Source organism: Esox lucius, chromosome 11 (assembly GCF_011004845.1).
Source record: "Esox lucius isolate fEsoLuc1 chromosome 11, fEsoLuc1.pri, whole genome shotgun sequence".
Taxonomy (NCBI): domain Eukaryota; kingdom Metazoa; phylum Chordata; class Actinopteri; order Esociformes; family Esocidae; genus Esox; species Esox lucius.
This window is the reverse complement of record NC_047579.1, coordinates 10946238-10959392: the sequence shown is the minus strand read 5'-3', so window position 1 is coordinate 10959392 and position 13155 is coordinate 10946238. Positions and strand designations below refer to the sequence as shown.

Sequence of the window (13155 nt, the reverse complement as noted above, 5' to 3'; positions counted from 1 at the left end):
TATCTAGGGGAAACGTGGAACCACTGTGTACTCTGTAGATCGGCGGCTCTCCAGTGATTGTCAACCCTCATGAGGTTTCTATCTGCACAGAGGGTTCCTTAACAGAGACACAATAACACAACAGCCCCGAGGACGCATGCACACCCATGCACACACACACAGTTTTCTACACATAGTTTCAGCTTCAGCCGTCTGGAGGGTAAGAGAGACAGCAAAACAGAACAACAGCCTGGAGGGAGACTCCACTGCTGTTTGGCAGGTGTTATTCTGTCTGGCAGAAGAGCACACTGGGGCTGAGGTCCACATACAAGCACACACTGCTGTTCTCATGCGAGAGTCAGACAGAAGTAGATATTTCTTTTTATCAATACAGGTCCACCACCACAGTTAAGATATTACAGCTCAACAAAGGCCCTAAGAGGTGATTGTAATGTGACATGCATGGAATTAATTAATATCAGTAGCATGATTATGTGGCATTTGTGAAACATTAATTTCAATGAATGGCACCAATATAAGCATTCTTCAAGCATCATGTTCAAACAGGGCCCTTTAGTGAGCCTCAAAATCTATTTCAGATTCACGTATTTTCAGCACCAGCATCAAGATGGATTACAGAGTGAAATAATAGTGAGGCCCAGTCCATGGCACAGAGGTCATTGTAAATGCTGCCATCACTTGGCATTCGTTTTATCTCTGATCGCTAGCACATCTCGTGCTGTTGACCATCCACGGCTAGTGTCTATGGATTAACGATTTGTCTTGTTGACTAATCCTTGTTGTAAGATTACAAAACAAACATCTTAACCATTACAGCAACTAGCCAGGTTACACATGAAAAAGGTGCCGCTACTCTTTAGATGACTATTTTAGAGCATACACTGAAAAGTGATATTCCGTGTTTATTAATAATTTTATAATGAGATGGTTGTTATTACAAGACTTGCACAGTTTGTACAAGTATTTCAGTGGTTTACGGCAACTTTCAAATTAAATCATGTTATAAAGTAATAAATAGCGTCTAGGTTAGACCATTCAAATACGTCATGATTATAACATACCACATTGATGTTACCACAGATTAGACACCTCTAGTGGCAAAAGGGTAATTTCATCACAGACACTGAGTCTCCCACTAATGTAATGTAGTCTGCTGGGTGGGACTTTCATTGCTCTTCATTGAAAGATGCCTGCTGATAAGAGCCATGGTCTCATAACTGAGTACCGGGCTGGATATTGGCTGAAAAATTTCTACTTTAAAATGGTAGCGGTCCACAGTAGCGCTGCACCCAGAGGACCATTCAGAACAATCTGATGTGTCTGCTACTCGGTTGGCCTTGCGGCCCGGATTTGAATTGCAGGACATAAAACAACATAAAAACAGTAATATGGTACAGACTTTATATACAAAGCAGTTTTATTTAAACAGAAACATGTTCTAGGTTGTGAAAAGTAGTATTCCAAATCAACCCTAGATACGACACACTTATAAAGGTCTGATAGGATTTGACAGTGAAGGCAACACCTTTCAGCTCTCCAAAGAAGGTCAATATATTAAAGGTCATTGCTTGATCTTTGAGGTATTACGCTGGGTAGATATGAATTGCTTAATGCTGTGAATGATGGTAAATGATTAGGGTTGATGTAACAGTTCAGTGAGATGTGTGTCTTCAGGCAGTCTGCCGGCTAGAAGACAAGCTCTGCTAAGGATTGTGGGTCTGGATTGTATGTCTGCTCCCACTTTCCACACATGCCTTACAGATCTTGGACATAACCACAGAAACATAGAGTAAAGTACCAGTCATGTAGTGGCAAAGTTAAAATTATATTCTGAAGAATACAAAACTGATTAAAAAAAAAGAATCCAGGAATAGATATGCAAGAAATCCTTCAAACACGACACATTTGAAGCCGTAATATAAAGAAGAGTGGGCAAACATTCCTCCCAGCTGCTAAAAAGACTGATAGACAGTTACAAGACATGTTATTTCAGACAAAAAGGGCAACAGCAGCTTGAATCTAGGGGTCTACTTACTTTTTCTGAACAGTGAAATTGCATTTCCACAGATTTCTTATAACAAAGTGAAATCTTTCAGTGTCAGTTAGCCAACTTTTATCTGATGAGAGTGAGGGTTATGTACTGCCTGCATATGTCAAACCCATAGCCTTTACCACATGGCCCATTCTAACAGGCTATGGGAACCACCGAAAAGTCCAAACATTCTGACCAGATTCTTTACTTTAAACAGCTTTCTTAGACGAGTGAGTGAGAGCTCTTGCTTATGTTGTCACATGTCCACATTAGCCAGCCACAAAGCTAGGTGGATTTGTAAGATGTTCTAAGATAATTCACAGCAATTTGGATGGAATAATAATTTGCTTGTTGTCTTACTTGAACGGAAATTTATTGAAAAGTGTAGAATTTTAGCAAATGACGATAGATGTTCTTTTGTCCCAGTGCTACAGTACCCAGTTTCAGGGGGAGATGTGACATAGTATATAGTTCTTTCGGGAAGTACTCTGAAAAATACTTCACATTTTGCGTTATAGACCTAATTTATAATTGCTCTAAAGAGATAGTTTGTCCCAAAAATCATACTTCGGTGACAGTCCACTCACTCAGTAAGTGAGTGGCTTACGTGTTCCGGCAACAATTACTCTATGTGCCTGAAGGAAGAACTCTGGTTAAATGGAAAATATTATTTTTGGACAAACTATAATTTTAAAGTTCTTTTTGCTAATAATATAAACAAAATATATAATAATAACAAGGCAAAAATGCATTTAAATTTTGCATTGAAAGACTTGAAAAAAGACCTCATGTATAAGCATTTATTCCCAATTGAGCTCAGATCCTGTGTCTTTTGCCCATCCTTGAAATTTCTTGAACCTGATTGGTCCAGCTGTCACGGTTGTGGAACAGGACATGAGCCGCACAGCTGTTATATATAAAAATATTTCTTCATTTATTATTTTAAAGCAACAAAACATCAAAAGGATAGGTAAACCACAAACTGAATTCACACAGCATAAATAATAATCAACATAACAGTGAGGAATACAGAACTTAAATATGATTCCCAATTAGAGGCAAAGTAGGGCAGCTGCCTGTAATTGGGGACAACCAAAAACCAAACACAGAGATGCCTAGAGGCAACCCTGCTGTGAGGCCCAGACTAGCTCCCCTAGACAACCACAGAGATTTCTCGAGGCTTCCTTGTATTCAGGGCCTGACACCCGCCTATGGCAAATTCAATGGATTGGATTCAGTTTAGAAAGGCACACGTGTCCATATACTGTAGGGTTCATTACAGAGCAAAAACCAACCATGAATTCTAAGGAAGTCTCTGTGAGAGTTTAGAAGGTTTTGGGGAAGGCATCTGCATATCACTAAAGCATTGAAAAATGGACACAGGGAGCTACATCACTGTAAAAAAACCAATGAGGTGGGAACCACCAAGACTGTTACTAGATCTGACCATCGGCCAACCTAAGTAATCAGGCAAGAAGGGCCTTGATCATGACAAGAACCCAATGGCAACACTAAAAGTGCACATCTCTGTAACACTCTTAACAATCAGGACTTTATGAGTGGCTAGAATCTGCCGTGAGTCTAAATTATGAGATGTACAGTACATTGCTGGTCTGGGTAAGCTGGGGGCAGTTATCAGGGTATTTTTGTAAATACAAAATCAAAATGAAACATAAAATGCACATACAGTGGGTATAGAAAGTCATCACTCCTTTCCAAAATTTTCTTTTTTGCCTTACAGCCTGAAATAAAAACAAATAAATTGACCTTTTCCAGCTTTATTTACACCCATTTTCACTTTTTGAAAGGGCTGTCTGACCTTCAAAACCCCAACTATGTCACCAATCAATTTGTGAACAACCGGATGAATGAGTATTTTGTGCCAGCTATGTATACTGCACCTGCCAGATATGTACAGTTGTGCTCATAAGTTTGCATACGCTGACAGAAATTGTGAGATTTTGGCATTGATTTTGAAAATATGACTGATCATGAAAGAAACGGTTTATTTAATGATAGTGATCATATGAAGCCATTTATTATCACATAGTTGTTTGGCTCCTTTTTATATCATAAAGATAACAGAAATCACCCAAAAGGCCCTGAATCACCCAAAAGTGTACATACCCTTGAATGTTTGGCCTTGTTACAGACACACAAGGTGAAAATGGAAATTTAAGCTGAATTTCCCTCACTTAATGTCTGGGTATAAATAGTCAATGTGTTTGTTAGCTCTCACATGGATGCACTGAGCAGGCTAGATACTGAGCCATGGGGAGCAGAAAAGAACTGCCAAAAACAAGGTAATGGAACGTTATATAGATAGAAAAGGATATAAAAAGATATCCAAAGCCTTGCAACTGCCAGTCAGTATTGTTCAATCACTTATTAAGAAGAGGAAAATTCAGGGATCTCTTGATACCAGGCCAAGGTCAGGTAGACCATGAAGGATTTCAGCCAAACTGCCAGAAGAATTGTTTCAGGATACTAAGAAGAACATGTAACCTCAGGAGAAATACACGCTGCTCTGGAAAAAGACGGTGTGGTTGTTTCAAGGAGCACAATATGACAATACAAAATGAGCTGCATGGTCGAGTTCCCAGAAAGAAGCCTTTACTGCACCAATGCCACAAAAAAGCCCAGTTACAATATGCCCGACAACACCTTGATATGCCTCACAGCTTATGACACACTATCATTTGGAGTGACGACACCTAAATAGGGCATTATGGTCACAACCATAAGCGCTATGTTTGGAGAGGGGACAACAAGGCCTATAGTGAACAGAATCCCATCCCCACTGTGAAGCATGGTGGTGGCTCACTGATGTTTTGAGTGTGTGAGCTCTTAAGGTACGGGGAATCTTGTAAAAGTGTATGGCAAGATCAATATAGCATGTTATCAGAAAATACTGGCAGACAATTTGCATTCTTGGACTTTCCAGCATAACAATGACCCTAAGCACAAGACCAAGTGGTTACAGCAGAAAAGGTGAAGGTTCTGGAGTAGCCATCGCAGTCTCCTGACCTTAAGATCAACGAGCCACTCTGGGGAGATCTCAAACGTGCGGTTCATGCAAGACAATCTTTGCATGACCTGGAGGCATTTTGCCAAGACGAATGGGCAGCTATACCACCTGCAAGAATTCAGGACCTCATCAACAACTATTTTTCTTTGTTGTCATGTTTTGTTTTATGATTGTGCCATTCTGTTATGACCTACAGTTGAATGTGAATCCCATAGAAATGAAAGACATGTTTTGCCTGCTTAATCTGTTCTTTACAAATGGTACATATTTTACCAATTCTCCAAGGGTATGCAAACCTTTGAGCACAACTGTAAATTATTAGTTTTGGCTGGTCACGTTTAGCTGCCACTGTCTTAGATTTTGTAAATCCATGCACAATGTAGTGATGAGGAATAATGTTTTATATATGGATATTCAATTCATCAGTCAATATGTCTGTTATCTCTAAAAGTAATGTCTTATTATCCTCAAAGCAGGTACTGCTCACACTCTGCCACACACTTGCATAAACCTAGTTTGGTATGTAATAAAATAAATAGCAGAATCATACAAAATTAATTCCCAAAAAATTTCAAACATCTAATAAATGATATCTTGTTCAGTTTGTTCTGTCTCCCTCAGAGGCATATTGAGCCCAGACTCCTGCTCTGACCATGGAAGATCCACTCCATCTGAACTCAATCCTTAACTTGACCACCATCTCTACAACCGTCCCACTCAACGCCTCAGCCGGCGACTTGGTCACGAATGCTACAGTCAGTCCCTTCAGCGTGTTTGAGGGATGTGAGGAGATGGAGCAGGGCATCCTTTTCGACCTGGCTGTTCAGACATTTAATGTTGTACTGGGACTCCCTGCTAACATCTTAGGTAGGTGAAACAGGAGCTGGAACAACAGATCGATGTAATGAGTGTTTGAGAAAGTACCTCCACTTGCAAGGCATCATCCCCCAGCATGGGCACCAATCTCACCCCTCGTAAATCCAACTCCATCCTTCCGGGGTTGCTCCCTTTATTCTGGTTTCATCTGTCTCAAAAAACCATGGCATGACTGATGAACTGGCAATGTTTTGTCTGTTTCAGTCATTGTGATTCTGCTCCATAACCGAAAGGAGCCGTCTTCCTCTGACCTCTTCCTGGGCTGTCTGGCCTTTATGGATGCTTACTTCGGCATCATGGTCCCATTCAGCTATCTCAACCTATACTACTGGAACAGCAAGGAGGTCTGGTCTGCACTCAAGTTCTCCTACGGTGTCAAGGTAGGGGACGGACAGGGTGAAGGTAGGGGACAGACAGGGTGAAGGTAGGGGACGGACAGTGTGAAGGTAGGGGACGGACAGGGTCAAGGTAGGGGACGGACAGTGTGAAGGTAGGGGACGGACAGGGTGAAGGTAGGGGACGGACAGGGTCAAGGTAGGGGAAGGACAGGGTGAAGGTAGGGGACGGACAGTGTGAAGGTAGGGGACGGACAGGGTGAAGGTAGGGGACGGACAGTGTGAAGGTAGGGGACGGACAGGGTGAAGGTAGGGGACGGACAGTGTGAAGGTAGGGGACGGACAGGGTGAAGGTAGGGGACGGACAGTGTGAAGGTAGGGGACGGACAGGGTGAAGGTAGGGGATGGACAGTGTGAAGGTAGGGGACGGACAGGGTGAAGGTAGGGGACGGACAGTGTGAAGGTAGGGGACGGACAGGGTGAAGGTAGGGGACGGACAGGGTGAAGGTAGGGGACGGACAGGGTCAAGGTAGGGGACGGACAGTGTGAAGGTAGGGGACGGACAGGGTGAAGGTAGGGGACGGACAGTGTGAAGGTAGGGGACGGACAGGGTCAAGGTAGGGGAAGGACAGGGTGAAGGTAGGGGACGGACAGTGTGAAGGTAGGGGACGGACAGGGTGAAGGTAGGGGACGGACAGTGTGAAGGTAGGGGACGGACAGGGTCAAGGTAGGGGAAGGACAGTGTGAAGGTAGGGGACGGACAGGGTCAAGGTAGGGGAAGGACGGTGTGAAGGTAGGGGACGGACAGTGTGAAGGTAGGGGAAGGACAGTGTGAAGGTAGGGGACGGACAGTGTGAAGGTAGGGGACGGACAGGGTGAAGGTAGGGGACGGACAGGGTGAAGGTAGGGGACGGACATGGTCAATGTAGGGGACGGACAGTGTGAAGGTAGGGGACGGACATGGTCAAGGTAGGGGACGGACAGTGTGAAGGTAGGGGACGGACATGGTCAAGGTAGGGGACGGACAGTGTGAATGTAGGGGAAGGACAGGGTGAAGGTAGGGGACGGACAGGGGGAAGGTAGGGGACGGACAGGGTCAAGGTAGGGGACGGACAGTGTGAAGGTAGGGGACGGATGGCTTGGGAGGGGCCTGAATAAAGGGACTTGGTACACAGGGAAATTACTAATTTGAAGTGGTTCTGTCCACATCAGTAATGGCACACTAACTGTAATTAATGCATTACTTTGGGATGGGCTTATTAACCCTAAGTATTCCAGCGCGAGGTTCATCCTTAGGAGGATTGAGATACTGGCATGTTGACGTTCATGTACAGTCCCCCTGGAGGAAGCCGGGTTAGAGAATTGTAACAATCTGACTGTTTTAATTCTGTTGCAATTTATTTATTTATTTTTCATTGTAAAGCACATTGAATTGCTTCTATGTATGAATTGTACTATATAAATAAACTTGCTTGGTTGCTTGCTATTAACCAGAGCAAAATGAACTCCCTTACTGGCACTGGTCAAATTAGTGCAGGAATGTGGTGCTTTTATTTCAGACACAACCTCTGTTAAATGCATCAATAATCTCTCATCCCCAGGACACTAGCGGCCCTCTGTTCCTGTCCTGTATTTGTTTGGATCGGTTCGTGGCCGTGCTCTTCCCTCTTGCCTATGGCCAGCTGAAAGCTGTCAAGTACAGGGTGGCACTTTCCATGGGGGTCCTGACGCTCACCTTCGCTTATGCCTCGGCCAAGACCATCGGGGGGCTGCACAACTTTGAGAAGGTCAATCGACACCTAAAGATATATTGAGCATTTTTATGACTATTTGTTTACCCAAAACCTACCAGGTACGTTGACTCAGAACGTATCCTCATTTACAGGAATGACCTGGAAGCAGTTACCTTGCTCCAACAAAGATGACGTTTTTCAGCTTGATGGCTCTGCAATTTAATCTAGCAACCTTTCAGTTACTAGTCAGATGCTCTAACCGCTTGGCTACATTCTGTCACAAATGAAAGGGTAGCAATAACATGCACTATAATATTTACAGTATCAAATAATAGAATAGAAACGAATGAATGAAAACACATGTGCCAGGAATGCTAATAGAAACAGAGACAAAAAAATAACAAAACACCCAATGACGTTTTGAAATGTTTACATTTGCCTTTAGGTTTTCACAGGGGAGATCTTAGCAGCGTTCTCCTGGATGGTGTTGTGTAACGGGGCCATCCTGATGGCATTGAAGAGGTCCCGCGGTGCCGGAAAGGACAGTATGCACCCCATGAAGAAAAAAGCCTTTAAAATGGTGGTGTCAGTCCTGTCCATTGTCATTTTTAACTACCTGCCGCCGGTGGCTCTGTTCCCCCTTGAGGTGAGGACCTGGCTGGACGATGTCCATATCCCTAAAGTGTATTCAAGACCTGCTCCCGATGTTGTTTTTCTCCTAAGGAAAGGATGGAAATAGAGTCATTTTTCCCACAAATCCTTGTGGCCAAACTTAAAAAGCATCGATTTGCCTTATTACACTATCCAGTTTTTCCATAGAGAATTTTAATGTCCACTTAAAATAAGATTTGTGTTACATTTTGACTAAATATAAGCAAAGGTATCTTCTGTAGAGTTAACTGAAGCAACATGGTGACTTGGGAACATGTGGAATGTCTCCTTGTCCTGATAAGATTTACAGTCAGGAAGAGATTCTGGAATTCCATACAGTATAGATGAATGGTGAAATGCAAAAATAACCATATATAGTATATAGTATAGTGTATAGTACAGTATATGGTAGTATACTGCAAAGGTGGGGAGTGACCTGTCTACTATGTACTGTGCATTAACGGCACCTGGTCATGGATTATTTATGTGTTTGTTAAGTCAGATTGTACCTCAATCCGTGATGTTGGTTAGGTAGTCTGTTTCTTCATGACAGACAGAGCAAGCTCTTCAAACCTATTTTGAGTCATGGACAAATATATGACTGTAAAACACGTTCTGTTTCAGTGGTTTAGTAACAAGGAAATGCAAATATTTCTACTTAGATCACGCCAATTCCTAACATGCAGATACTGGGATTGTTCAATGTATTGTAGAATTATGCTAATCACCATTTAAGTAATTTGAACAAGCAGTCATCAGCAGTTTACACTATTGTTAACTACACGTTTTGCTATATGTAATAGCTCCTGATTTACACTATTGTTAACTACACGTTTTGCTATATGTAATAGCTCCTGATTTACACCATTGTTAACTATACATTTTGCTATATGTAATAGGTCCTGATTTACACTATTGTTAACTATACATTTTGCTATATGTAATAGCTCCTGATTTACACTATTGTTAACTATACATTTTGCTATATGTAATAGCTCCTGATTTACACTATTGCGTCATTGGGTTACTTCATTGTAATAACAAACATGAATGTATTATAAACTTTTATTTGTTTATATTGTCTGTAGTTTTACAGTGTTGCAGTCCTTTTAAGCAAAGCATTTTAAACTAAACATCTAAAAAGTGTTACTGGTTTCCTAGATATCTTTTGAGTGGACTGTTAGCAATCTGCAAAGCTGGTCATCTTCGTAATTAGGGAAGGGCTGAATATGAAACCTAAGTTAGGTAAATGTTGAAATATCTCAACATTCTCTGAACGTTCCCATTCAGTTCTTTGTGTTCTGATAGTGATTCTTGACATTGGTTTCCAGGACCACTACCCTCCGGATACGTTCCGCTGCCTGGTTCAGCCAGTGGGCTACGCCTTCCTCAACATCAGCAGTAGCATCCAGCCAATCATCTACCTCTCTCGTCTGGAGAAGGTCCCGTTTTGTCCCGAGACCTTTAGCAGATGGTGCGGCTTCCCTAAAGTGAAGGACAAGAATGTCAACGTGAACATAAATACTGCGTCCTTGGCTGCTTAATGACAAAGGTCACCAATAAGCAAAAATTTGATGTTTCTTTAAGTGCAGTTTTTAAACATGTTACAGCTGGAAAATGGAAGTGAATAGCTGAGCAGTTAATTATGTTTTTAAATAGATCTGCACAGGTTAGGCAAACATATACACTGCCGTTCAAATGTTTTGGATCACTTAGAAAGCAATTCTTTTGTCCATTAAATTGATCAGAAATAGAGTGTAGACATTGTTCATGATATACATGACTACTGTAGCTGGAAACGTCTGAATTTCGGTGGAATATACGTAGCCATGCAAAGACCCATTTTCAGCAACCATCTCTCCTGAGTTCAAATGACACATTGTGTTTGCTAATCAATTCATTTTAAAAGGCTGATTGATCATTAGAAAAGCCTTTTGCGATTGTTAGCCTCACTGAAAACTGTTTTCCTGATTTAACTATAAAACTGCCCAGTGCATAACTGAGCAAGAGAACAAGTACATTTAAGTGTGTGGTTTGAGAAACAGACACCTCACAGGTCTCAGCATCAACAGTGAAGAGGAGACTCCGGGATTTTGGCCTATCAGGCAGCTGCAAATAAAAAGCCATATCTCAGACTGGCCAATAAAAAGACTAAAATGGGCCAAACAGCACAGACATTGAACAGAGGAAGGACTCTGCTTAGTGTTCATGGTATATTATTTTGTTTAAAGACAGTTTAGAATTCTATTTACAGTATATTTCCTCCGTCAGTCCTGATAATTATATTGAAACGATCCGAAGAGGCGAGTGCTAATGACTCATTGTTCTGCACTGAAGGGGCTGTTGAAGTGTTTGTTTAGTTTACAACAGAACATCTGTTTATCCGTACACAGGAAGTCACGTTCATTCAAAGCGCAACAGTAATCAGCCAATGGGCTTACAGTGCTGTAATGTGTATTCTGGGTTGCATTGTGTATAAAGTAGAGATACGATCGGAGGCCTCTTTGAGATTGAGTGAGATGACATTGAGTCTGTAACATCATGAACAATGGACTATCAAATGCTTCAATAAATAATTGAATGACTCTTTCCCTTGACGACCGGGGACACGATCATTATCTAACCACTATATGAAACAGCTGATTTCTAACAGGGTGCAAAGGACCATGGGACAATCAGAAACCAGCTCTTAAGCAGTATTGTGTTTTTTTCATGTTTAGTTATTCTAGTTAATACAGTACATGTGGTTATTGAAGTTATGGGTTGTTTGTGTTCAGGGGATTGGGACCGTGTGAATTAAAATGTGGTTACCGTGACCGAGCCTTACACGGCCGGGGTTCATGTTCCTTGTTGAATTGTGAAATAAAGTGTGATTTTTCCTGGGGTTGTGTGGTGTAGGAACACAGGAATTGTATAAAATACCAGCTTCTGTCTAATGCTCTATTCTTTCACCACAATGTCTTTACATTATCAAATCTAATAAATCACTGCCTTGTGACATAGTGGATATGGACTAAAGTAACTCACATTTCAGTAATATGACAAACTCTCCTTTCAAGTACAGTAGCAATTGCTTTTCTCAAGGACAGGACAACAGTTTTTTCCGTATGCTGGCTCTGTATTTAGATCATAACCTTTCGGTTACCGGTCTAATGCCCTTAAATGCTCTTACTAGACTAGCGGTAGAAATCAACAAAATACAGCATAAAACTGCTGAATTGTAAAATATGTAAACATAAATCATACTAACCCGCACCTTATTTATACAAGAGACAATGTTCTTTGTTGTTTGGGAAGTACATTTAGGGGTTTTGTTGACTAAGCATAACTAGGACTAAAGAGGCCCTAATGGGAATTCCGTATGAAACTAATCTGTAAAATGCGCCACAAATATGCAGAGCAACTCACAAATATTTAAGGCCTCTCAGAAATGTAATGCAAGTTACAAATCTGTAAAATGCAGGAGACAAAGTCCTACTGTAACTTTTACAAAAACATGATTGAAACATACAGTTGTGTTCAAAAGTTTGCATACGCTTGGAGAATTGGTAATATACTGTATATATTTGTATTTGTAAAGAAAACATAAGTGAGCAGGCAAAACACGTATTATTTTCTATGGGATTCACATTTAATTGTAGGTCATACAGATCTTCCCAAAGTGTCTTGATGATATTAAATGGTCTGAGGGAATTTTGGCCGGATTTCACTACTTGGACATTTTGGGTCCTAGATTCATTTCTGTAACAGATACAACATATTATGATGTATCCTGGTAATCACAACCCCCTTGGCTACAATAAAAACACATAAAAACACACTTCTGGGTCACCATTTAGAAAACTCATCTATTGGAAAGGCAAGAAATATTTTTTTGAAAACATTTCTGCCATTCAGCATACTGATTTTTTTTAAAGCATTATAAAGATTTGTGTCAATGGTACTCCCTCATATTTTCATGCCTTTACTATCGAATTACACTGTATTGTGTTGAAATTAATGGAAAAATAAATAATAGAAGGTAAAAAATATAGGCACCCAAAAATGTGGTTATTCTACTTAGAAATAAAACACTATAAAAGAAATAAGAATGAATGTATAGCACTTCTTTTTATGTGTAATGACGCAGCACGAGATCGCTAGTGAAGTTAGGACTATAATTTATAAACTCAAAATATTACCAACTTCTTCCCAAAAACTCAAGAACATCCTCATACTATGTAGACAGAATAACATTTTTATGTCATATTTACAATACAAACGATGTACTATGGTTCAAAACATCATATATAGTGATGTACACCCTTGCAATCCCTATTCTTGTCTACACATTAGCCTTTCTAAGATGCATGGTCAATGTCTTTGCCTGGTGAAAAGTTTTCTTCCTGCAGGCTGTGGATCCCATAGCAACCCAAACTATACACAGACAACCCAAACTTTACATGGAACGCTTCACGAAGGAGGCTACATAAAATATACCATTGAAACCGGACGATTATG

The 13155-nt window shown here is 41.0% G+C and overlaps 1 protein-coding gene across 2 annotated transcripts in view; it reads left to right on the top strand.

The window, feature by feature from the left end:
• Positions 1–11579, top strand: part of LOC105008300 (G-protein coupled receptor 183-A) — a 48527-nt gene extending 36948 nt beyond the window's left edge. Inside the window, exons 3-7 of one of the 2 annotated variants that reach the window (XM_020044385.3) lie at positions 5663–5927; positions 6141–6316; positions 7873–8058; positions 8450–8650; positions 9987–11579. In XM_020044385.3, the coding sequence (XP_019899944.2) occupies positions 5714–5927; positions 6141–6316; positions 7873–8058; positions 8450–8650; positions 9987–10199 (990 nt within the window). In that variant the 5' untranslated portion in view covers positions 5663–5713 and the 3' untranslated portion in view covers positions 10200–11579. Of the gene's footprint in view, positions 1–5371; positions 5928–6140; positions 6317–7872; positions 8059–8449; positions 8651–9986 lie in introns of those variants that run through there. The other variant, XM_020044384.3, reaches the window with a different exon arrangement.
• The last annotated feature ends 1576 nt before the right edge of the window (positions 11580–13155 follow it).